Genomic DNA, 23,902 nt, shown 5'->3' on the forward strand with positions numbered 1-23,902 from the left:
TTGGGCTGATAGTATTGATGCTGGGGAGTCGATGGAAGTATAGGTTATGATGTGTGAGGCCTTGTTTGTGGCCATGTATATCGTATTATGACATCCTTCTTCCACGCCCATCTATACATATACATATATTCTGTTAGAACCTTGCTGTTAGGTTTTTTTTCCTTTGCTGGTCACATGACCTTGTTGGCCTATTTAATCCTGCTCCGCCCTTCTGGCTTTGCTGGACTTCATTGTATATCTACTTTCTAGCTAGCCTGTGCTCTGTATCTAACTCTGTTAGTTTTCTTGGTCTACGGACCTCTATGTTCTATCTATTTTGTTTGTTCGTCTGTCTGCTACTATTTCTGTTAGGAGGTGTCCCATATTCCTCCCAGTCCTTAGTACTTGTAGGGATTCCCTCCCCACATCTATAGGTCTTCATACAGACTAGATTAGGACTTTAGCAGGTCTGATCGCAGGATCAGGTTCCCTGTTACATTGTAGGGATTCAGCTGAGTCTTATAGTAGGGACAGATCTCCTCTCTTTCCTTAGCTTTGGTAGCAGAACATAACAGTAAGTCCAGCCTGCAAATTCTCTAAGGAAAGATTTTTTTTTTTTTTTTTTTTTGTTCCATCATGGTGTCGGTTCAGGATTTGGCTCATCGCCTGCAGGGACTCTCTCTGGAGGTGGCCGAGCTCCGTCAGCACGTGAGTAACTGTCCTGGAGCATATTTCTTGGAGCTTAAGGTATGTTTGCCGGATTTATTTTTTGGTGAACATCGAGAATTTTTTTCATTTAAAAATGCTTGCTTATTGTATTTTCGTTTGAGACCCAAGTCCTCTGGGGATGAATCCCAGCGCGTAGGGTTCATAATGTCACTTTTGCGCAAAGAGCCTCAGGAGTGGGCCTTTTCTTTGCAACCTAGTGATACATGCTTCAGATCAGTGGATAGTTTTTTTTCTGCTTTAGGACTATTATATGATGATCCTGACCGTGTGGCATCAGCTGAGACTGAGTTGAGACGTTTAAAACAAGGATCAGGTAATGTCGAAAAATATTGTACTCATTTTCGTCGTTGGTCCACTCAAACAGGGTGGAACGATTCTGCTCTGAAAAGTCTATTTCTTGCTGGGCTCAGTGAAAGGGTTAAAGACCTGCTAATTGCTTATCCTACACCTGAGGATTTGCAACAGGCTATGCAATTAGCTATACGGGTGGATAGAAGACTGCGTGCTAGGGTTAATGAGAGCAAATCCTCTGCTATGTCAGTTTCTGGTTATGATAATGTGTGTACTAACAGTGGTGAACCGATGGAGATTGGATCGGTGGCACCTCGCTCTCAAGAAAAAGACCGTCGTTTTTCGGAAGGCTTGTGTTTCTATTGCGGAAAATCTGGTCATTTGATTAAAGGCTGTGAGCTTCGTATGAAGAAAGAAAAAAAAATGGTCAGTCACGCCCGTATTGCCTGTTTAAATTCCAAGGGTATATTTTTAGCTGCTTCCACGATTGCTCAGGAAAAATTAATGGAATTTCGGGTGTTTGTTGATTGCGGGTCTACACTGAATGTAATTGATGGGGGATTCGTGGAAAAACTCAATTTAAAACCTGAACCTTTATCATCCCCCATTGCTGTGGTTTCTGTGGATGGCTCCCCTTTGAAGAATATTACTCTCAAGGTCAGTGAATTTCCTCTCACTATTAATGGTGTTCACCATGAGAAATTGGATTTGGTAGTGTTGAATAACTTGCCTTCTCCAGTAATATTGGGTTTGCCCTGGTTAAAATTTCACAATCCTGTACTGGATTGGTCTACCAGTGAAATTAAATCCTGGAGCCATAAATGTTATGACAAGTGTTGTAACGGGCGTATTGCAGCTTTGGATAGGGGAGAATTGCCTGTTCCTATTCAGGATTTTTGGAGAGTTTTTTTCTGAGAAGGAATCGCAGGTTTTGCCTCCCCATAGAGACTATGATTGTTCTATTGAATTTGTCCCTGGAGCGACTCTTCCTAAAAGTCGTTTATTTAACCTTACTATTCCTGAGAGGAAGGCTTTGGAGGAATACATACAGACAAGTTTGGCCGCCGGTCACATTAGGCCCTCTAAGTCTCCTGTGGCGGTTGGATTTTTTTTTGTAAAAAAAAAGGACGGCGGTTTACGTCCTTGTCTGGATTTTCGTGAGATTAACAAAATTACGGTACGCAATCCTTACCCACTGCCATTAATTCCTGATCTGTTTAACCAGTTAATGGGGGCCAAGTGGTTCTCTAAAATTGACCTTAAGGGGGCATACAATCTGTTGCGCATGAAGGAGGGTGACGAATGGAAGACTGCTTTTAACACTCCTGTGGGTCATTTTGAGAATCTGGTTATGCCTTTTGGTCTTACTAATGCTCCTGCATTTTTTCAGAATCTGATTAATGACATCCTTAGACCTTTGATCGGCAAAAATGTGGTTGTGTATTTGGATGACATTTTGATTTATTCGCCGGATCTGGAGTCTCATTGGCGGAGCGTGCGTGAGGTATTACAGTTATTAATGGACAATTCGCTTTTTGCTAAGCTGGAGAAATGTGAGTTCGCTGTACAGAGAATTAGTTTTTTGGGCTACATTATCTCCAGCAAAGGTTTTGAGATGGATCCGGTTAAGGTTCAGGCTGTGCGGGAATGGCCTAGGCCTATTGGTTTGAAATCGATACAGAGGTTTTTGGGTTTCGCCAATTACTACAGAAAATTCATAAAAAATTTTTCTAGTATTGTCAAACCTCTGACTGATCTCACCAGGAAAGGTGCTGATGCGGTTCAGTGGTCTTCTGAGGCCATTGAAGCTTTTGTGTATCTCAAGGAGAGGTTCACCTCTGCTCCCATCCTTATGCAGCCTGATGTTACTAGGCCGTTTTTGGTTGAGGTTGATGCTTCCTCTGTGGGGGTTGGCGCAGTATTGTCTCAGGATAACGGGGATGGATTACATCCCTGTGCCTTTTTTTCAAAAAAATTTTCGGAGACTGAACTGAATTACGATATTGGTAATCGGGAATTATTGGCTATTAAACTCGCATTTGAACACTGGCGCCACTTCTTGGAAGGTGCGGAATTTCCCGTTCAGGTTCTTACGGATCATAAAAATCTGATATATCTTGATGCTGCCAAGCGCCTGAATGCCCGTCAGGCTAGGTGGGCACTGTTTTTCTCGCGGTTTAATTTCTCCGTTACTTACATCCCTGGTACTAAGAATGTTAAGGCGGATGCCTTGTCTCGCAGTTTTTCTCCCATAGTCGGTGCTGAGAAAGAGGAAAACATTTTACAAGAAGGTGTTGTGATAGCTGCTTTAGACTCCGTTTTGGAAGATGAGATTCTTAAAGCTCAGGAGAATGCCCCATCTAACACTCCTCATGGGAGGTTGTTTGTGCCTGAGACCTTTAGGAGAGATTTGTTTGTTGAGTGTCACGAATCTCGGTTGGCAGGTCATCCCGGAATCTCTGAGACCAAGAGACTGGTGGGTCGCAGCTTTTGGTGGCCTGGATGGCAGAAGGAAGTCATTAAGTGGGTGCGCCAATGTACTATATGTGCTAGATCTAAGTCCTCACATACTCCTGCTGCGGGGTTGCTTTGTCCTTTGGAGGTCCCCAGTGCTCCTTGGACACATTTGGCTATGGACTTTATAACTGACCTTCCCCCCTCTGAGGGTTTTACTGTCATCTGGGTGATCGTGGACCGTTTTAGCAAGATGTGTCACTTGGTTCCCTTCGTCAAACTGCCCTGCGCTAAAACTCTCGCTAAGGCCTTTGTCAAGGAAATTGTCAGACTTCATGGCGTTCCTACTGACATTGTTTCTGATAGGGGTCCTCAGTTCGTGGCTCGTTTTTGGCGTGCCTTTTGTGACAGGTTGGGAATTCATTTGTCGTTTTCGTCCGGATATCATCCTGAATCTAATGGCCAGACAGAAAGGAAAAACCAGGATGTTGAGCAGTTCTTGCGTTGTTTTGTGGCAGACAATCAAGAGGAGTGGTCTGAGTTTCTGCCACTTGCCGAATTTGCTCTGAACAATCATACATCTTCTTCTGCTGGTTGTTCGCCTTTTTTTTGTTGTTCTGGGAGACATCCGTCGTTTGGGTCGTTCTCCAAGTTGGGATCTGCCGTGCCTGAGGAGGAGAATTTTTCCGGTGATTTGGAAAGAGTTTGGACGGATGTGCGTGGTAATCTTCAGGAGGCCAACAGAAAATCTAAAGACTACTTTGATAGGAAACGACAGGAGGTTTTGTTCTCTGTTGGTGACATGGTTTGGTTGTCCTCTAGGAATCTGCGGTTGAGGATTCCTTCTAAGAAATTGGGTCCCAAGTTTGTAGGGCCCTTTAAGGTGCTTCAGGTTGTCAACCAATCTGCTGTTAGGTTGGAGGTTCCTACCTCCTGGAGAATTAATCCGGTCTTTCATGTCTCTCTGTTAAAAAAAGCTGTTGTGTCGGATGGTGACGCCTCTGCCTCTGTTCCTCCGGTGGTGGAGGACGGGGAATATGAAATTTCTCGCATCCTTGACTCTAGACGGTATAGAGGTAGTTTGCAGTATCTTGTGGCCTGGAAAGGTTTCGGACCCGAGGATAACTCTTGGGTGAGGTCAGATGATGTTTCCGCGTCCAGACTTATCAGAGCGTTTCATAGGAGATTTCCTGATAAGCCTGGTCCTAGGGGATCCGGAGGATCCTCTTAGAAGGGGGGGTACTGTTAGAACCTTGCTGTTAGGTTTTTTTTCCTTTGCTGGTCACATGACCTTGTTGGCCTATTTAATCCTGCTCCGCCCTTCTGGCTTTGCTGGACTTCATTGTAGATCTACTTTCTAGCTAGCCTGTGCTCTGTATCTAACTCTGTTAGTTTTCTTGGTCTACGGACCTCTATGTTCTATCTATTTTGTTTGTTCGTCTGTCTGCTACTATTTCTGTTAGGAGGTGTCCCATATTCCTCCCAGTCCTTAGTACTTGTAGGGATTCCCTCCCCACATCTATAGGTCTTCATACAGACTAGATTAGGACTTTAGCAGGTCTGATCGCAGGATCAGGTTCCCTGTTACATCGTAGGGATTCAGCTGAGTCTTATAGTAGGGACAGATCTCCTCTCTTTCCTTAGCTTTGGTAGCAGAACATAACATATTCAACCCACTCCCCTCTTTTGGTTTTTGTGAGGGAAAGTCAATAAAAGATAATGTTACATGATGGATTTGGAATCTGCACCCTATGGTGATACCTGTTGTTTGTTTTTAATTATGTTTTAATTTTCTATATGTGATTTTGTGTCATATGTTTTGCCACTGGAGTCCCGTATGACTTGTAGTATTTTTCCTATATAAATTTTTCAAATAAAGCAATTTTCTATTTTTCTACTACATTGGCTATATATTCGTGGTTTCCCTTGCTTAGGCACCTCGTTCTATATGTTTTTCCCACGAATGGCCCGTGATATATGGTTTTATGAGTTGGTTGCAATATGGAAATTATACAGTTATTTATGATATTTTTGCAAAGCAACCATATACTCGGTTCTAATCTTCCCTTTGATATGTAATTGAAATATACTTGTATCAGTATGCACTCACATCTTCTTAAAAGAATTGCTTTATTGTTCCAGTAGTATAAAAGGCTCAAAAATTGGTTGAACACAACAGCACAAAAATTAAAAAGGCAAAAATAAATATCTGCTGAGCTCCTCCCAGGAGACATATTTCAGACCGTCCTATGACAAAGGATAATGCAGATCTTAAACATGTTGCCTGGGAAGTGCAACAGATACAGTGGGGAAAAAAAAGTATTTAGTCAGCCACCAATTGTGCAAGTTCTCCCACTTAAAAAGATGAGAGGCCTGTAATTCACATCATAGGTAGACCTCAACTATGAGATACAAAATGAGAAAACAAATCCTGAAAATCACATTGTCTGATTTGGAAATAATTTTTTTTTTTAACTTTTGGTGGAAAATAAGTATTTGGTCAATTACAAAAGTTAATCTCAATACTTTGTTATATATCCTTTGTTGGCAATGACAGAGGTCAAACGTTTTCTGTAAGTCTTCACAAAGTTGGCACACACTGTTGCTGGTATGTTGGCCCATTCGTCCATACAGATCTCCTCTAGAGCAGTGATATTTTGGGGCTGTCACTGGGCAACACGGACTTTCAACTCCCTCCAAAAGTTTTCTATAGAGTTTAGATCTGGAGACTGGCTAGGCCACTCCAGGACCTTGAAATGCTTCTTACAAAGCCACTCCTTCGTTGCCCTGGTGGTGTGCTTCGGATCATTGCCATGCCGAAAGACCCAGCCACGTTTCATCTTCAATGCCCTTGCTGATGGAAGGAGGTTTGCACTTAAATTTTTACGATACATGGCCCCATTCATTCTTTCATGTACACGGATCAGTTGTCCTGGTCCCTTGGCAGAGAAACAGCCCCAAAGCATGATGTTGCCACCCCCATGCTTCCTAGTAGGTATGGTGTTCTTTGGATGCAACTCAGCATTTTTTCTCCTCCAAACACAGCGAGTTGTGGTTCTACCAAACAGTTCTACTTTGGTTTCATCTGACCATATGACATTCTACCAATACTCTTCTGGATCATCCAAATGCTCTCTAGCAAACTTCAGACGGGCCCGGACATGTAATGGCTTAAGCAGGGGGACACGTCTGGCACTGCAGGATCTGAGTCCCTGGCGGCGTAGTGTGTTACCGATGGTAGGCTGTGTAACGTTAGTCCCAGCTCTCTGCAGGTCATTCACTAGATCCCAACGTGTGGTTCTGGGATTTTTGCTCACCGTTCTTGAGATAATTTTGATCTCACGGGGTGAGATCTTGTGTGGAGCCCCAGATCGAGGGAGATTATCAGTGGTCTTGTATGTCTTCCATTTTCTAATTATTGCTCCCACAGTTGATTTCTTCACACTAAGCTGCTTGCCAATTGCAGATTCAGTCTTCCTAGCCTGGTGCAGGGCTACAATTTTGTTCCAGGTGTATTTCGACAGCTCTTTGGTCTTCACCATAGTGGAGTTTGAAGTGTGACTGATTGAGGTTGCGGACAGGTGTCTTTTATACTGATAACAAGTTCAAACAGGTGCCAGTACTACAGGTAATGAGTGAAGGACAGAGGAGTCTCTTAAAGAAGAAGTTACAGGTCTGTGAGAGCCAGAAATCTTGCTTGTTTGTAGGTGACTAAATACTTATTTTCCACCAAAATTTTAAAACAATTTCTTTCCAAATCAGACAATGTGATTTTCAGGATTTGTTTTCTCATTTTGTCTCTCATAGTTGAGGTCGACCTATGATGTCAATTACAGGCCTCTCTCATCTTTTTAAGTGGGAGAACTTGCACAATTGGTGGCTGACTAAATACTTTTTTTCCCCACTGTATTTCTTATCTGCCTTTTTAGTTTTTGTGCTGTTGTGTTCAACCATTTTTTGAGCCCTTTATACTACTGGAACAATAAAGCTTGTCTTTTGAGAAGATGTGAGTGCCGGCTATCATTTGGACTGTTGCTATTACTGGAGTATTTTGCCGTGCACCCGGACAGGTGACATGATTGCTTCATTATTCTGTATGGAGGACTATGTGGGGCCATTATACTGTATGGAGGACTATGTGGGGCCATTATACTGTATGGAGGACTATGTGGGGCCATTATTCTGTATGGAGGACTATGTGGGGCCATTATACTGTATGGAGGACTATGTGGGGCCATTATGCTGCATGGAGGACTATGTGGGGCCATTATACTGTATGGAGGACTATGTGGGGCCCATTATTCTGTATGTAGGACTATGTGAAACCCATTATTCTGTATGGAGGACTACGTGGAACCCATTATTCTGTATGGAGGACTATGTGGGGCCCATTATTCTGTATGGAGGACTTTGTTGGGCCCATTATTCTGTATGGAGGACTATGTGGGGTAATTATTCTGTATGGAGGACTTTGTGGGGCCCATTATACTGTATGGAGGACTATGTAGGGTCCATTATACTGTATGGAGGACTATGTGGGCCCATTGTTCTGTATGGAGGACTTTGTGGGGCCAATTATTCTGTATGGAGGACTATGTGGAACCCATTATTCTGTATGAAGGACTATGTGGGGCCCTGTTGGAACCCAACATGGACAATATCTATAGTACGTATAATATGAATGACTGAACGCACAATTTGATCCACAAACTCTGTATAGCACTAAAGTTCATCAAAGGACTACATCAAAGAGATTGACCATGTGCTGTAGAGTCATAAAATCTGTGAGGCGGGAAGGCAATTATGTGTCCTGTAGTGTGGTGCCTTTTGTTCTATTGATAGAGTAAAGAAAGCACCTACATGGGAGATGGACATCTTGTCTGGCCTCTTGAAAGGTACATAACTCCTGTGGTGTTTGGATTACAAACCATTGTTCTTCAAGTTGACCTCTTATCTCCAAGCAAAATGCAGTTGAACCTGTCCTCGGGCCACTTGATACAAAGACCTTTTGGCTATACAACAGACACCATCAGCAGGAAAACCAAGACCACTGCAATCATGTATGACCTCTGATACTCTTACCCATTCTATACCTAAGAGTGCCACCTTCAGAAGAGTGTCTGCATCAGCAGCCATGTGCAATGTTTCTGGAGAACTTCAAAGACTGTGACCTGATTGGATGGTACCATTATTTGGAGGTGTTACAGGGATGGGCAATGTATGGGCCATGTCTGACTGTGTAACTGATATAAAGGTAGCACATCAAACTAGTTAGGCATCATTCTTCTTCTTCTCACTTCCCATCTTCTACCACCCTCTCCTTTTACCTTTTCCCTTACATTGTTCCCTTGTCCCTTAGTTAGGTTTCCCTCATGTATGTTAATGTAAATATCCTATTTGTAATAAATCCCCTTTTAAAGATCCAGTATCTCTTGTTAATTAATATTATCTGGCACCCCAAAACTCAGCAGATTCTACAGGCCCATTATTCTGTATGGAGGACTATGTGGGGCCCACTACACTGTATGGAGGACTATGTGGGCCCATTATACTGTATGGAGGACTATGTGGGCCCATTATTCTGTATGGAGGACTATGTGGGGCCATTATTCTGTATGGAGGACTATGTGGGCCCATTATTCTGTATGGAGGACTATGTGGAGCCCATTACACTGTATGGAAGACTATGTGGGGCCCATTACACTGTATGGAGGACTATGTGGGGCCCATTATGCTGTATGGAGGACTATGTGGGGCCCATTATGCTGTATGGAGGACTATGTGGGGCCCATTACGCTGTATGGAGGACTATGTGGGGCCCACTACACTGTATGGAGGACAATGTGGGCCCATTATTCTGTATGGAGGACTATGTGGAGCCCATTACACTGTATGGAAGACTATGTGGGGCCCATTACGCTGTATGGAGGACTATGTGGGGCCCATTACGCTGTATGGAGGACTATGTCGGGCCCATTATACTGTATAGAGGACTATGTGGGGCCCAGTATACTGTATGGAGGACTATGTGGGGCCCATTATTCGGTATAGAGGACTATGTGGGGCCCATTATACTGTATGGACGACTATGTGGGGCCCATTATACTGTATGGAGGACTATGTGGAACCCATTATTCTGTATGTAGGATTTTGTGGGGCTCATTATTCTGTATCGAGGACTTTGTGGCTCCCATTATTCAGTATACTGGTTGGTCCACAACTTTGACCAAGTTTTTCATTTTGTTTGAGTTTGAGATCTCTGGTCTAATGAGTAAGAAAAACGTACTACAAAATAAGCGAATGCCACACTGATGGTAAAAACAAGCACACTGACCAAAAAAAACGGATGAGTAATAGATATAAAAAAAACACTGAGCAAAATCAATGTTTTCCTTAAGAAAAATGACAAGCAAATGAGTCTGTGGGAGCATGTTAAACAGCTCAAGAGAAGGCATGAACTGATGGTAATAGACTTTCTACCAGTGAATTTTAGCGATCTGCCTGCAGCGATGGGATTTCATCATGGCAAGTGACAATCTACCATCCCCGGGGTTACCCTGGAGTGATGCGGAAGTGCTAAAATATTACTTGACTGACAGGGGTCTCCTCCACTCCTGCAATTCTATTTTCTTCAGTCGGAAGATCCCCATACACATAACAGTCGGCCAGCTCCACCGACTTTGCTCTTTTTTATAGGAACCTTATTGCATTTATGCCAAAAGATAGGAGGGTATTTATACATAGAAAATGTGCCTCCCTCAATCAGAAGCAAAAGAACACAGTGTCAGATCCGAATCTGTTTTTCGGAGTTTCTGGAGTTGCCATCTTAAACAAAAAAAAATCTGCATTAAAAGAATTAAAAGTTCCTTTCTTGGAGGAATTAACCTCATTTCTAAACCAGCCCTTTAAGACTAACCCTATACACACATATTAGTACATTGCCCCAAGGGGCATTTTTTTTTATTACCTGGTGCCGACACTTGATCATTGTAAGCTGTTCCATACAGGACGTAAACATGTCACAGAATACTATGGGCCAAAGGTTATAGTACCCGGCAGCGCGTCAGAGTACTCCCATGTACTGTACACTGCGAGAAGTTCACAATGAGGCAGATCCCCATCCAATCCCCGGCAGCAGTTTTCAGAGGTGTGTATAGGAGCAGGAGGAGCTGTGCGGATCAGAGCCGGAGGGTATTCTCCCAGGAAAAGCATGATTCCTGATAATCACCAGCATGCCGCTCATCAGAGCGTGATGGCCACTAATAAGTGCTTGGCTATCAGCTGACAGCGAGAAGTTCAATTAAAAAAAATAATAGTTCAGAAAAAAGTTTCACACTGCAGTGGTTTGGCATCCAGTCCAGTTCCCCGCATCAGCCAGACCAAGGCACCGATCACTTCTGCAGCTGGCATCTTGGGCGATTCTTGCCCTTCTCAGCCCCGTAAGGTCAAGTCATCTAGGAATCTCGCCACAAAGTCATGTCGCTGTAGGGTCTAGTTAAGTACAAAAGTGAAGACTGCCCAGGTCCGGCTGGCACAGAGGACTGGACGTCAGCATTGGCACGCCAGGACTGGACTGGACGCCGGACCAATGTTTTTGCTCAACTGTAATAAATACAGTATATCTATGGGGACCGAATCATCATTGCATTTCCGCCAGTCGTTTGGCATGAATATCTTTTAATCTGGGACAAATTCGTTAAATGATTTGCACCTTTTTTCAAGTTGTTACTTTTCTGTTTTTTTTTAATTTTTTTATGTCAGTGTGGCTTTTCCAGATGTTTTAGGCAGATTCATCAAATGCGACTTTTTTTCATAAGTCACTAAATTTGGTGCAACTCTACTTCAGTCATTTCCTTCCCTGGAGTTATTGTATGTAAGACAGTTTTTTTTTTTTGTGTGCATTTTTTTATGACTTTTTGCACAAAGTGTGACTTTTTCCACTAAAAAAAGTAGCAAAAACAGTTGAAGACAGAAAAATTACAATGTTTTGGTGTGCGCAAAACTCAGGAATCGTGTGCGCCATTCTGATGAATTTGGCCCCAAAAAACAGCAGCAAAAATCACAAGTCAATAAAAGAAAAGTGAGTTTAGTAAAACCGCAAAGGATGAATTTGGGCCAAAGGTATATAGATCTCCCCTGCAGAAACAATCACCAGACTGACTTCAACTTAGGTGACCCTACACTTATTTATCAGAGGATCTCAAGTAACTATTCTGATTCCTTCCTTTACAACAGAAATCAGAAAATGAAAAACTTGGACAAAGTTGGGGGCCAACCAGTATACAGTATAAAGGGCCCCACATAGTCCTCCATACAGAACAATGGGCCCACATAGTCCTCCATACAGTATAATGGACCCCACATAGTCCTCCATACAGAATAATAGCCATACATAGTACTCCATACAGTATAATGGATCCCACATAGTCCTCCATACAGTATAATGGGCCCCACAAAGTCCTCCATACAGAATAATGGGCCCCACAAAGTCCTCCATACAGAATAATGGGCCCCACATAGTCCTCCATACAGAATAATGTGCCCCACAGTCCTCCATACAGAATAATGGGCCCCACATAGTCCTCCATACAGAATAATGGGCCCCACAGTCCTCCATACAGTATAATGGGCCCCACCACAGTCCTCCATATAGAATAATGGCCCCACATAGTCCTCCATACAGAATAATGTGCCCCACACAGTGCTCCATACAGTATAATGGGCCCCACACAGTCCTCCATACGGAATAATGGGCCCCATATAGAGGTGGTGGTTCTGGTGTTGAAGGCCAAATAAAAGCACCCTGCAGGCCAGATTTCAGAGTTTGACATGTATGGTTTAAAGGGAACCTGTCACTCGATTGATGCTGCCCAATCCACGGGAAACATGGATCAGAGCACGGCTGCACGATTGCAGACAGATATATTTTTCTCTAAATGACTCCGGTGTTTCAGGGAAAATATAGTTAGAAGGACTGGCCGGGGGCTATAGGGAGAGAGGACACTAGTCCTGGGCGGCTTTTCCCCGTGCCTCTTTTGTGGTTTGGCAGGTCTCTTCCATGCATGTACTTAGCGAGAGAGCAGTCAATCACCTGGAGCAGGCTGGACTTGTCTCGTCTCTCACTATAGTCTCCGGCCGTCTCTTCTAACTACATCTTCTCTGTAACACCGGAACATTTCAGAAAACAATATATCTTGTTGCAACCATGCAGGAAAGCTGTGATTACCCTGCCGGCGGTTTGGGCAGGATGAATCATCTGACAGGGTATGTTGAGAGTTGTAGTCTCACAAAAGAAGTTGTGCTGCAGGCGGTTATTGACAGGAGACTGCACTCCGTCCATAAAGCAGAATATCATAGGAAATAACAGGGTTAAATAGCTCATTATACCTGAAAGCGTGACTCCATCATTGAAGACGGCACGTCGTGATTGCGACAACAAACAGCAATCCTGCGCAGTGTATTGTCGGTTTATTGCTGCGTATGACAGTCCCATTATGTGAAGTGAGGCAAAGGTCTGTGACATGAACATATAAAGGAAGAAAAAAATTGGAACATTTCCAGAAAATATCTGCGAGTATGCGCCACAGACCTGCTGGTCAGGATTCAGCGAGCACCTAGAGTACATCACACACCCAAGCACCATTGTACAGCAAGTGCTTGTAGAGGTGATTATGTAGGAGACACTGAGCTTCAGCAGGAAGATTGCAAAAAACACCTTTGTTATTGGAAACTTTGCATACAAGTATTATGGGCCCATACACACATGGCCGGCCATGCTTGGGGGAGCAATGTAAAACCGGCCATACATACTAGATAGACGTTGGAAGAATGTTCGCTTCCCCAACAGCCGTCTCTCCTGCCTCCCCGTATACGGGAACACTCTTTTTCTAAAAATAATGGCCCAGATTCATCATTGCCTTTGCGTCAGTTTTTTTGCACCCAATTGATTACTTTATTGGCGCCTTTTAAAGTCTATTTCATATGCGCTATCCTGTTTTATGTTTGTTTTCAGACTGATTCTTTGTGTGTGACATTTCAAAAAGTTGCAAAATTTGGCGCAACTCAAACCCCCGTTGTGTTATCTATCAGACTTAACTAAAATATAGATGAATGTGAACCCTGCTTACCTTACATCCTTCAGTCCACCACAGACTACCCTACACTGGCACATGGATGTAGGGGGCTATAGGCCACAAATTTGGCACTCATTTCTTCTTTACATTTTTGCTTAACTGCCATCTAGTGTCAGACCATAGAATTGCATTAAGAAAACCAGACTGATTAGACTGCCATCTAGCGTCCAACTGTAGAATAACAGACAAAGATAGACTAGACTGCCATCTTCCCAGACTATTTGTATCTTGGAGTCGTGGAGTCTAGAGCTAAGGGCCTTTTTACACAGGCAGATACATTACCAATCGAAGAATAAATATAGCAAGTTGATTGTCACTTATGAATGATAATAAACCAGTGCTAAACATCGCCAGGCAGTCACATGGTAGCCCCATTCTCATACGGTTTACATTATGGTCGGTAGCAGGTGCTCATTGAACATATAAGCTGGGCAATAGTCAGGCATGAAAAATCCCCATACCAATCAATCCGAAGGAAAAAGACATTTAAAGGGGTGGTCTAGTGATTAAAATGAACTTTTGTTTGTGGGAAAACCCCTGTAATTATATTCCCATTAATTCCAAACATTTCCAAGAATTATAATTGTGCATGTTTTCATTTCATTCTATTTAGACCTGTAGGAGTTCGGCACGTGCTAAAAATGCAAAAATGTGTACTAATAAAGATATCACTTATATTTTATGCCCATTCATTCATTCTGGATATTTAGAGCTTTTTTTTTTTTAAAGAAAAAAAAAAAACACTATTTTGATTTTGCTATGGTAGTATTCGTTCTATCCTGATTAATGTTGTATTCAATAAACAATTGCAATTAAATGGTAGTGAATGATTATATATATATATATATATATATATATATTTAGAATTATTACAAAACGTTATTTATTTCATAATCGTGATTCAATCCAAGAGGTTCTGATTGTAATTTGTGGATCCAGAACATTTTGCGTTTTATTAGTAGCTGTATTCGGGTTTCTTCCTCCCCGTGGTTGTTGGACCTGTTCTAGTATCTGAAAACGTAATTGTGACATATTATGTTTGCATTTATCAAAATGGAAAGGCACTGGGAGTAAAAAAATAATAAATTTTGTCGAATGGTGTATTTTTGTTTTGACAAGCTCTCTCATTTTCAATGTGGTTTCCCCCCACGTAAGCTGCACAACAGGGACATTTAAGAATATGAACAAAATTATTGTCACAAGTATAAAAATTATTGATTTTATGATTCACCAGTGCGAGGATGATGGAAATATTCACCTGTAGTAACGCTAGAGCAGTGTACCCAATCTAGGCAGGGAAATGTACCAATTTTTGGCGTTATCAAAAATCTCTGGTCTGTTTTCTTTATTACTGCGCAAGTCGACACGTGCCAATTTGTCCCTAACATTGTCTGATCTACGATGACATATTAGTGGAGGAGATTGAAATTCAGTAATGTTAGGACTGAGTAAGCACATTCCAAGGTTTTCACAAAACCTTATGGATCAGGTGTGACCGCGGATGGTATTTATTAACAAATGGCATTCTTTTTTTCATCAAATTTTACAATACTATTGGTTGTTTTATCGCTTTTCTCTGGGTAACCCTGACTTTTAAACTTCACCGTCATTTCATCTACTCTAAGTTCTAACTTCTGTGTGTCAGATACTATTCTACGAACCCTTTGATATTGTGAATGGGGTAAAGATCTCTTCAAAGGTGGAGAATGGTTGCTTGAATAGCGTAAAATATTATTTCTATCTGTGGGTTATCTGAATAAATCAGTAATAGGGTATGGTCATCGTTTTGTAATACCATTGTATAATAAAAATACTTATTCAGTACTATGGTTGATGGTTAATTTCAATTGTGTCCACACGGAGTTGATATACTCTACAAAATTATATATGTTCTGAATGTCGTAACTCCATAAGCAAAAAAAAAAAAAGGCATCTATAAATCAGCGCCAAGATATACAATGATTCTGAAAAAGCAAATTGCTGTATATGAATTCCTTCTCAAACCATGCCATGTAGGTATTTGCATATGGAGGTGCGTCATTGGAGCCCATCGCAGTACCGCAGAGTTGTCTGTAAAAGGTATCCTGGAACATGTCGTTTTCTTTATATAGCAATGTTAATAGCTCAAGAAAAAAAATCTTTTGTAATCTTGTGTAGTCACTAATTTATGTTCCTTTTGTATGTATGTACCTTTCATATGTTCAATCAATATAAAGACTACAGACGTACAAGGTGACAAGTACAATATGTGAAAACCACAGATAGACGTGAAGAATGGATGTCTGGATGAGTTAGGACTCGTGATCCCTACCACTGAGAGATCATGTCTGGAACCCAATCAACACCATCGCCACAGAGAGTGACAATGAGGAGTAAGAACAAGACAAGGAGTAAGATGAGACTATTTAATAACATCTCTCACATACAAATAGAAATAAAAAATAAAACGAGACCAAATTACTGTTATCGATGCAACGGTTTCTACTCATTGGCGTGAACATTATGGCCATTATTTGCAATCCCGTGAAGGAGAAGATTTCAGCCATGTCAGATACGAACATATGCAATAAGATAATGTAAGAAGGAAACTCAGTCCATTTGCAGCGGGCGGATCAGCTCTGGGTGGCACACAGTGCCAAGGTGCTAATCATTAGGATAGACTTCCATGATACAGGAAAGCGTCTTTACCGGATACCACATTTTCGCTTTATTCTAGATTACGGATTAATCCAAGCAACATATCGGTTCTACAAATGTGTGAAATGAGCTAGGTGGATAAGCTCTGATGGTTACTCCTCTCTACACAATGGGCCGATGTGTACCAGGATAGATCCTATTCTATTAATAATGGCCTCAAAATACCCGTTCAAATTCTGATTGGTTTGTGGCAGGGTTCCTTCCCTGATTGGCTGGTTGCTGGGGCATGTGACCACCTCTTCGCCGAGGAGGCGCCAAATACTCAAACATGGACTGGTTGTGAGTAGAAAGCATGTTCTTCAAGTCGGAGGGCATGGGGTCAGACCAGAAGAAGTCATGGTTGAGGGCATCGTCGCTATCGATTCTCTGTGCTGGATCCAAGACGAGCAACTTGTCTATGAGGTCGAGAGCGTAGGCGTCTTTCACGTACGCCTTTAACCTTTCCTTTACTTTCCTCTTTTGACCTTTTGGTAGTTCCAATTTTTGGTACAGTTCATATTTATCCACATTTGGCCAAACCTGCAAATAAGAGCGACAGGATGATAATGAAGTTTTGTAAAGTAATCCCATCTCTTCCCTTACGTCCCCACAGCTTTATGAAAGAAAACCTATAGGCAGCGCCATGCTTCCATGATGATCACGGTAAAGGCACTGCGGGGTTGGACAAGAGCGTTCCTCCAATCTAGGACTTTCACCCTAGTCTGTAATTTTAAGCAGGCCAGCCTGTCATCAGCTTTTGGGTTTCCTAAAATCACAACCAATACTAACCTCAGGAGTAATGGAGCCACACAACTGGCTGATGAGGGTCAGCTGATGTTGCTCTGTGTTTCCCTGCATGATTGGGCTTCTGGTCCACATTTCTGCCATGATGCATCCAGCACCCCATAAATCAATGGGTGGTCCATAGATTCGTTCACCTGTAGGTAAAATTTTAAAAAAATAAATAAATTACAAATCTACTAATGGCCAATCTACTAAAATCCTGTATTAAGTAAAACCCTCAGGTTGGAAAAGTTTTCGGGATTCTAAAAGTTTTCGGGATTCTAAAAGTTTTCGGGATTCTAAAAGTTTTCGGGATTCTAAAAGTTTTCGGGATTCTAAAAGTTTTCGGGATTCTAAAGTTTTCGGGATTCTAAAAGTTTGGGCAAACTTTCTGCACAGTCAAAAGGGGCTTCTCGCTTCTTCTCAGACAATAGGAACTTACCTAGCAGCAGCTCAGGGGGCCGGTACCAAAGTGTGACCACCCGATTAGTGTATCTGTTCGGCTGGCTGTTTTTGGCGAGGCTAAATGCCCTTGCTAGGCCAAAATCAGCGAGTTTCAGGACCCCATCTCTGGTGATAAGAACATTTGCAGCTTTCATGTCTCTGTGAAGGATCTACATTGGTTAAAAAAAAAAAAAAAAAGAAAAAAAAAAACTGTAAAAACATTAAAAAACGAAACATTAATCAATATGCAATAGGTCACCATCATCTGTTTACCCAGCGACAGTTCTCCTGGACTCTACAGATAATGCCCGACGACTTAGATGGGTACAGACCCTACGAGAGCAGAAGGCAAGCCTCACCTTGTTCCTGTGGATGTAGTACAGGCCGTTGAGGAGCATTTGCATGACTTTCTTGATCTCGGAGAGTGTGAACTTGACGTGCGTGTTGCTCAGCAGCCCCGCTAGGTCGTGCTCACAGAAATCAAACACCAAGAAGATGCTTCCTTTGTATCTATTATACTGGTTCGCTGTGGGAGAAACTAGGTGGGCAAGAGAGTCTCGGAAAGGTTCTGACACTCACAGCAGAAGCTTATACATGGAGCATTGGTTAAAGCGTACCTGTCGCCTGTACACGGCAGCTATAGGCAATGCCAGCAACGTGACATTAAATAATAGACAGCACCCCCCACCACCCAACCCGAAAATGGCTGCGGCAGGCGACAGATGCACTTTAATATATGGCAAAACTAACCAAGACCAATATTTTCTTCAATCTCTCACCCCCTCAATGTAATGATGGCATTGTACACGTATATGTGGTGAACAGACAGTTCTGCTGCTGCAGAATTTCATCTTGCATTTTACATATTTTCCTCCACCAATTTGGATCTTCTATAATACCGGACGCTTCATATCCACCATTACACATTGGTCTTGATTAGGTTCGTTAGTGATGTAAACCCTTACAGTGCCAGAGCACAGACGGCACAGACTACCACATCCCACTAATATAGAGTATTGCATCACTACCTAGTAAGGGATAGTGATGTGTCAGTATCAGTACGGAAACACATGCAGACTGTATCATGGCCGCACAAATTTCACAGTGTGCACAGTCCTCACATCTGCCTGCGCTCTTCTAAAGAGTTATAGGTACTGTGCACACTGAAACATGATGTCCGGCAACTATTAATGATTGTCAAGATCAGTGGGGATCGCGCCCACCATCAGCTGCGATTAGCTGCGGCTGCGATTAGCTGCGGCTGCGATTAGCTGCGGCTGCGCCGTGCAGCTGTCGCCAGCAGATGGAGCTACACAATCAGTGGCCCCCCTCCCCCCGGCTGCAGCCAATGCTGATAGGTGGGAGGGGGGTCTGGGTCTTAACCCAGTCTTAAAGACCTATCCTGAGGACTCCAGTCCATCGGCAAGGCCAGTAATCTTGTCGGGCTGGTGTGAAATCGCATTTGTCCCGCTGCAATGATGACGTCGAGCCAGCCCAGCTAATCGAAAGCAGAGCCGGGAGGTAAGGAGATTCACAGGGCTCCCGTCCGGGGGTACCAAGTCACTGACCTGGCCGATGGAATTGAATCCTCTTATCTCTAGACAGGTCATCTATATTAGATGCCCGGAGATCCACTTTAATCTACACCTCCCTGTGCACAACTTTCCTATATACATTTTAGAAGAATGCAAGCAGGAAACAAAATACAATTAAATTGATTTTTCAGGACTGCTACATTTTCTTTATAACATGTAGATGAGGGGACGGTATCAAAGTGCAAAGACGAGGCGATCACACCACCATATGATTATATTATTTAAGGGGGATGCCATATAGTACATGGTAAGGTTTTATTATTTTGGAAACATAAGATATCTGTTCGGCTGCGTTCACACTGGCTTTTTGTCCTATGTTAGCAAACAGAGGCAAAAAAAAAAAATTCTGCCCTTAAGTTTTAAATAGGGCAACTTAAAGCCATTGTGTGGCATCAGAAAAATAAAGTATTGGAGGTGAGGATGGTAGGAAAAATCAGCCATACTCATCTGCTTGAAGTTTGCTCCGGAACAGGAAGTGACAACATCCCGTTTTTAGGCCACCTGACCACTGAGGCTTGTGATTGTTTTAGTTACCTGACCGCTGCAGCCAGACTGAAGAATGGGAAGTCATTGTTTTCTGTCCAACCGGAGCTGGGGATGGAGCTTGAGAGTATGCCTGATTTTATTATTTTGGACAGATTCCATACTACCCCTTTAAAGTATGTTCTTCGCGAGCAGTGGATCCGTATGATCTCCGTAGCTCCATGTGAGGGTGATCCGTGCAGAATAGGCCAGAAATTACTGATGCGGAAACCCCATGTATGTACAGGCTGACCGCAAAATCCACAACAAATCAGATCACAATGAACGTAGCCTGACCGATTCATTATAAGATGTTTTCTAGGAAATATAGCAGTCCCAAAAAGAAACCCTTTAACTGCTGGCACTTAATAGAGTCTATATAGGAATCATTTAGTGACCGCGCTCACCAGGGTCACCTCGATGCCAAGCACTTAAAGAAAACATGCAGAAGTCTGAGCATGCACCCCCGGAAGCACAGAATATTCTGTACCTTTTGTCCTGCAGATCTCAATGAGGTTCACAACATTTTCATGTTTCAGGAGCTGAAGAATTTTGATTTCGCGAAGAGCGGTGATCGGGAACTGGAGAGGAAAAAATAGTTATGCCTCCTGTAACTGGTCAGTAATCAATACGCCGTCAGTGGGCAGGGCTACTCAGTGATTGTCAGTCTACCATCTATCACTAACGGACCACCCACTGGACTCCTACAACTACCAGGGATCACAATGAATGAATTACATGTTATACTGAATCTTTTCCCACAATAAATGTTTAAATCCGTTCGGCTTCTCCTGCTCTGTACCGTGCTGGCCGCAGATCGGACTGCATGTAGAACGGGACAGGTTCCCTTTAAGACTACGTTCATAAGTTGCATTTTTTATCCAAATTAAAAGTAGCGTTTTACAGTAACAGAAAAACTATGAGATTTCAGAAATTCATGCACATGCTTGTTTTATTCCTGACTTAATTGGAAATCTTCTGTTTTTTTTGTTTTTAAACTGCAGCATGTCAATTATTTCAGTGTTTTTTTGCAGCATTGTTTCACCCATAGAAAACTATAAGTGCAAAAAATGTTGCCATTGGTTTTTGCAGCATTTTTAGTGAAAAAAAGCAGGTACAGCAGACGTGAAACTCATTTATTTTTGTGATTTTCCCAAGTTTACACCATAACATCTTAGTCTAGTCACCTGAGATTGCAGTGAGGATTAGTACAGTTTAATTAAATTAGTGATATGTGATAAAGTAAACTAAGCCTGAGCAATTTAATGGCCGACCAAAGTGTTAAAGAGAACAATGTCTGACCAAGGCAATAGCCCTGACCAGTGTGTGAAAGTAAACAGTGCCCGACCTACTCAATGCTCAGCCAATGTCTTAGGTAAACTATTCCCGAACAATTCAGCTCCCTCCATTGTTTTTAAATTTGCAATTATGCATTTTTTTAATGAAAAACTCAAAAAAGTTCAGAATTGCCACTATTTTTTCAAACATAAAAATCTCATGGTTTCACATATGTCTTGCATTGGTGACCTAACACCTTGCATTGTTCATGTTTGTATGATGGAGGCAAAGTTGAACTTTGGGATCCTGAAAAATGCAGCAAAACACAGCAAGAAAAGCACCAAAAAAAGCCAGCAAAACCTGCAGCTTTTTTTTCTGCCAAGAGATCAGGTTCTGGCTGCAGAAAAAAAAAGCAGTAAAAAAAAAAAAAAGGAAAATGTGAACATAGCCTAAGTCATTACATGGAGTGATGATCCCACACATTCCAGCTCTCCACTTACCCCTTCTTTCTCATTCTCCATCAGAACTTTTTTCAGCGCCACTTTCTTCCCCGTCTGTCGATGTTTGGCCTTAAACACTTCCCTAAAGAGAAAAAGATACCAGAAGCAGCGGGTCAGGGGCAGCACCGCACCGACATGTGAGATTACTACACACAGACACCTAGGGCATGTTCAATGGGGCGGATAGAAGACTACTGCTCCATTCACTTCTATGGGGCAACCCCAATGGCAATCAGAAGTGAATGGCGCAGTGATCGCACATAAACAATACCGATGCACTCACATAGGGACATTTCTCAGGGTCTGCGGAGGGGGGGATGGGGCCTGAGGTCGGACCCTCACAGATCCCCTGGCACCTCTGTAAAGAGCAGGCATGTACACAGTCAGCACCTGAATCTAACCTGGTCTCCCCCCACATGCAACATTCTTGCAAAGAATCTAATGAGTTTCCTACTGAAGCTGCCGCCATCCCCACCCATCACTCACCCGAACGTCCCCTGACCGATCTTGGCCAGCCGCTCGTACTTGGAGACCTCATCGCAGTAAGGAAACTCCAGCGAGTCGTAGTTCTTCGCCATGGCGGAGACCGTGGAGGACGAGGGCGGAGGCTCAGCCCCGGACGGCCCGCGGGTATCTGATTCCGGGCACAGGCCGCCGACCCCCGGCCTCTCCCGGTGCTGAGCGGAGGAGTTCAGGCTGGAGGCCTCTAGGAGCTTCGCAGACAATCGAAATAAAAGCGCTAAAAGGAGGCAAGTGCGGTAAACCGGGGAATCGGGTGTTATCCTGCCTTAGTAGTCACGTCCGAGCACCGTCCGGGAGAACGAAACATGCACAACCTCCAGAGCAAAGAACACCGGAAGTGGGGCAACAGCGAAGGGCGGAAGTGGAACCGGAAGAGGCGGGGCTTGTCTTTAGATGAAATCACTGGCGCTGGGCGGGCTCTTTCTGTGTGGGTAGTCAGTGCAGGCGGTGCTCAGCAGCTGGCACTCACTTTACTCATCGCAAATTTTACTCCTGCAAATTGTTTTGCCCAACTCTTTGGGCTTCTTTTTTTTTTTTTGAGAGCCCAATTTATTTATTTTGTCGCGATGAAGCTTTTATAGCGGAAAATGGGTGTTTTTGTTTTTACATTTTTATTTTTTGGGGGGGCGGGGAAGGGCATTTCCCGTTATTTTTTTGCATAATTTATTTTTTTTATTACTGTGCAGTGCTTACAAGCTAGACAGCAGCAGCGGCGGTCGGTCTCCTAGACAGCAGCAGCGGCGGTCGGTCTCCTAGGCATCAAGCTGTAAACAAAAGAGAATTGTTAATTTCTCAAGAACGGCTGTAAATTTTAATAAGCAGTAAATTGCAGAATTTTGTGTTTCTACGAGCTCTATCCAAATATATCCAACCATAAAGAGGGGAATAGCCCTTTAAAAGCATACAAATGATGAATCAGGGCTTTAATCTTTTGATATATTGTAGCCCCTTACACAGCCCTGGAGTCTGGGTGCCTGGACCCCCACTGATAGCTCAAACCACCAGGCCAAAGTATTTTGTGTATGCATGAGCAGAATGGAGTACAAACCCCTAGTCGCATGCAGAGTCCAGCAGTGACCAGCGAGGCATTTGTGCACTTGGAAGACAGAAATGAAAAAAAACTTGGCTGCTGTGGAAAGGGGTTATATTTGCAAATCACCTAGAACCACCAGGACCGGGGTTGCGTAGCTTTTGTATGATGATCTGTATAGTGTGTGTCTGCGTATATGTGGCATTTATGCTATGTAATGGTCATGCACTGTATGGCGGTATTATTAAGTGGAGTGAGTAGTAATTACACACACTACGGTGGCTTTATGTGCTCTGTATGGTGTGTAATGATATTAGGTCAGCACAGTATGGCACTTTATAATGTGGCCACTAGAGGTCAGTATTCTGATGTCAGCCAGTGTCCCACCTGAGAGCTTCTACTGCAGCTGTATATATATATAAATGATAACGGTGCCTCAGCTGCTGCAGCGCTTCCTCTGAATCACTTTACTAGCTGTTCTGCAGAGCACTTAGAGAAGAATATATCCCCTGCTAAAAATCAGTATGACGATTTATAGCACTTTGTCAAATACAGTTCTAGCACTATTATCTAGGTACTGTATGATGGCAGTAGATATGCACAGTACCACGCTATTATCTAGGCACTGATTGGTATTATATTTGCACAGTATGGCACTACTATGCAAGCACAGTATGGTGGTATTATATGTGCACAGTATAGTGGTTTTAGATATGCACAGTATGTTACCATTAAGTTGGTATTGGGTATGCACAGTATGGCACTATTATGTAAGCACAGTATAGTGGTATTATGTATGCGCAGTATAGTGGTATTAGACATGCACATTATGACAGTGTTATGTAGGCGCTGTATGGTGGTATTATGTATGCACAGTATGGCACTATTTAGCAAGAACAGTATGGGGATATGAATGCACAGTATGGCACCATTATGTAAGCACTAGGTATGCACAGTATGGCATTA

The 23,902-nt window shown here is 42.9% G+C and overlaps 2 protein-coding genes across 4 annotated transcripts in view; both read right to left on the minus strand.

Moving 5' to 3' along the window:
• The window catches only part of FPGS (folylpolyglutamate synthase), a 104,003-nt gene extending 91,047 nt beyond the window's left edge, over window positions 1-12,956 (minus strand). Inside the window, exon 1 of one of the 2 annotated variants that reach the window (XM_073640024.1) lies at window positions 12,841-12,956. In XM_073640024.1, coding sequence (XP_073496125.1) covers window positions 12,841-12,861 — 21 coding nt within the window. In that variant the 5' untranslated portion in view covers window positions 12,862-12,956. Of the gene's footprint in view, window positions 1-10,420; window positions 10,584-12,840 lie in introns of those variants that run through there. The other variant, XM_073640023.1, reaches the window with a different exon arrangement.
• Window positions 12,957-15,977: 3,021 nt separating this feature from the next.
• Window positions 15,978-22,282, minus strand: CDK9 (cyclin dependent kinase 9). 2 transcript variants are annotated; one of them, XM_073640026.1, is made up of 7 exons: window positions 21,871-22,282; window positions 21,385-21,466; window positions 20,097-20,187; window positions 17,849-18,015; window positions 17,488-17,659; window positions 17,052-17,200; window positions 15,978-16,802 (listed from the first exon to the last, which is right to left on the minus strand). In XM_073640026.1, exons 1-7 carry the CDS (start codon window positions 21,960-21,962, stop codon window positions 16,440-16,442), a joined length of 1,116 nt encoding a protein of 371 aa, XP_073496127.1. In that variant the 5' UTR covers window positions 21,963-22,282; the 3' UTR covers window positions 15,978-16,439. The 2 variants fall into 2 exon arrangements, with proteins under 2 accessions (XP_073496127.1, XP_073496126.1); XM_073640025.1 differs by having other exon boundaries at window positions 17,849-18,027.
• Window positions 22,283-23,902: the final 1,620 nt, after the last annotated feature.

The sequence above is a fragment of the Phyllobates terribilis genome, unplaced genomic scaffold, assembly GCF_046119375.1.
Source record: "Phyllobates terribilis strain yellow unplaced genomic scaffold, ASM4611937v1 Scaffold_7__3_contigs__length_470593459, whole genome shotgun sequence".
Lineage (NCBI taxonomy): Eukaryota > Metazoa > Chordata > Amphibia > Anura > Dendrobatidae > Phyllobates > Phyllobates terribilis.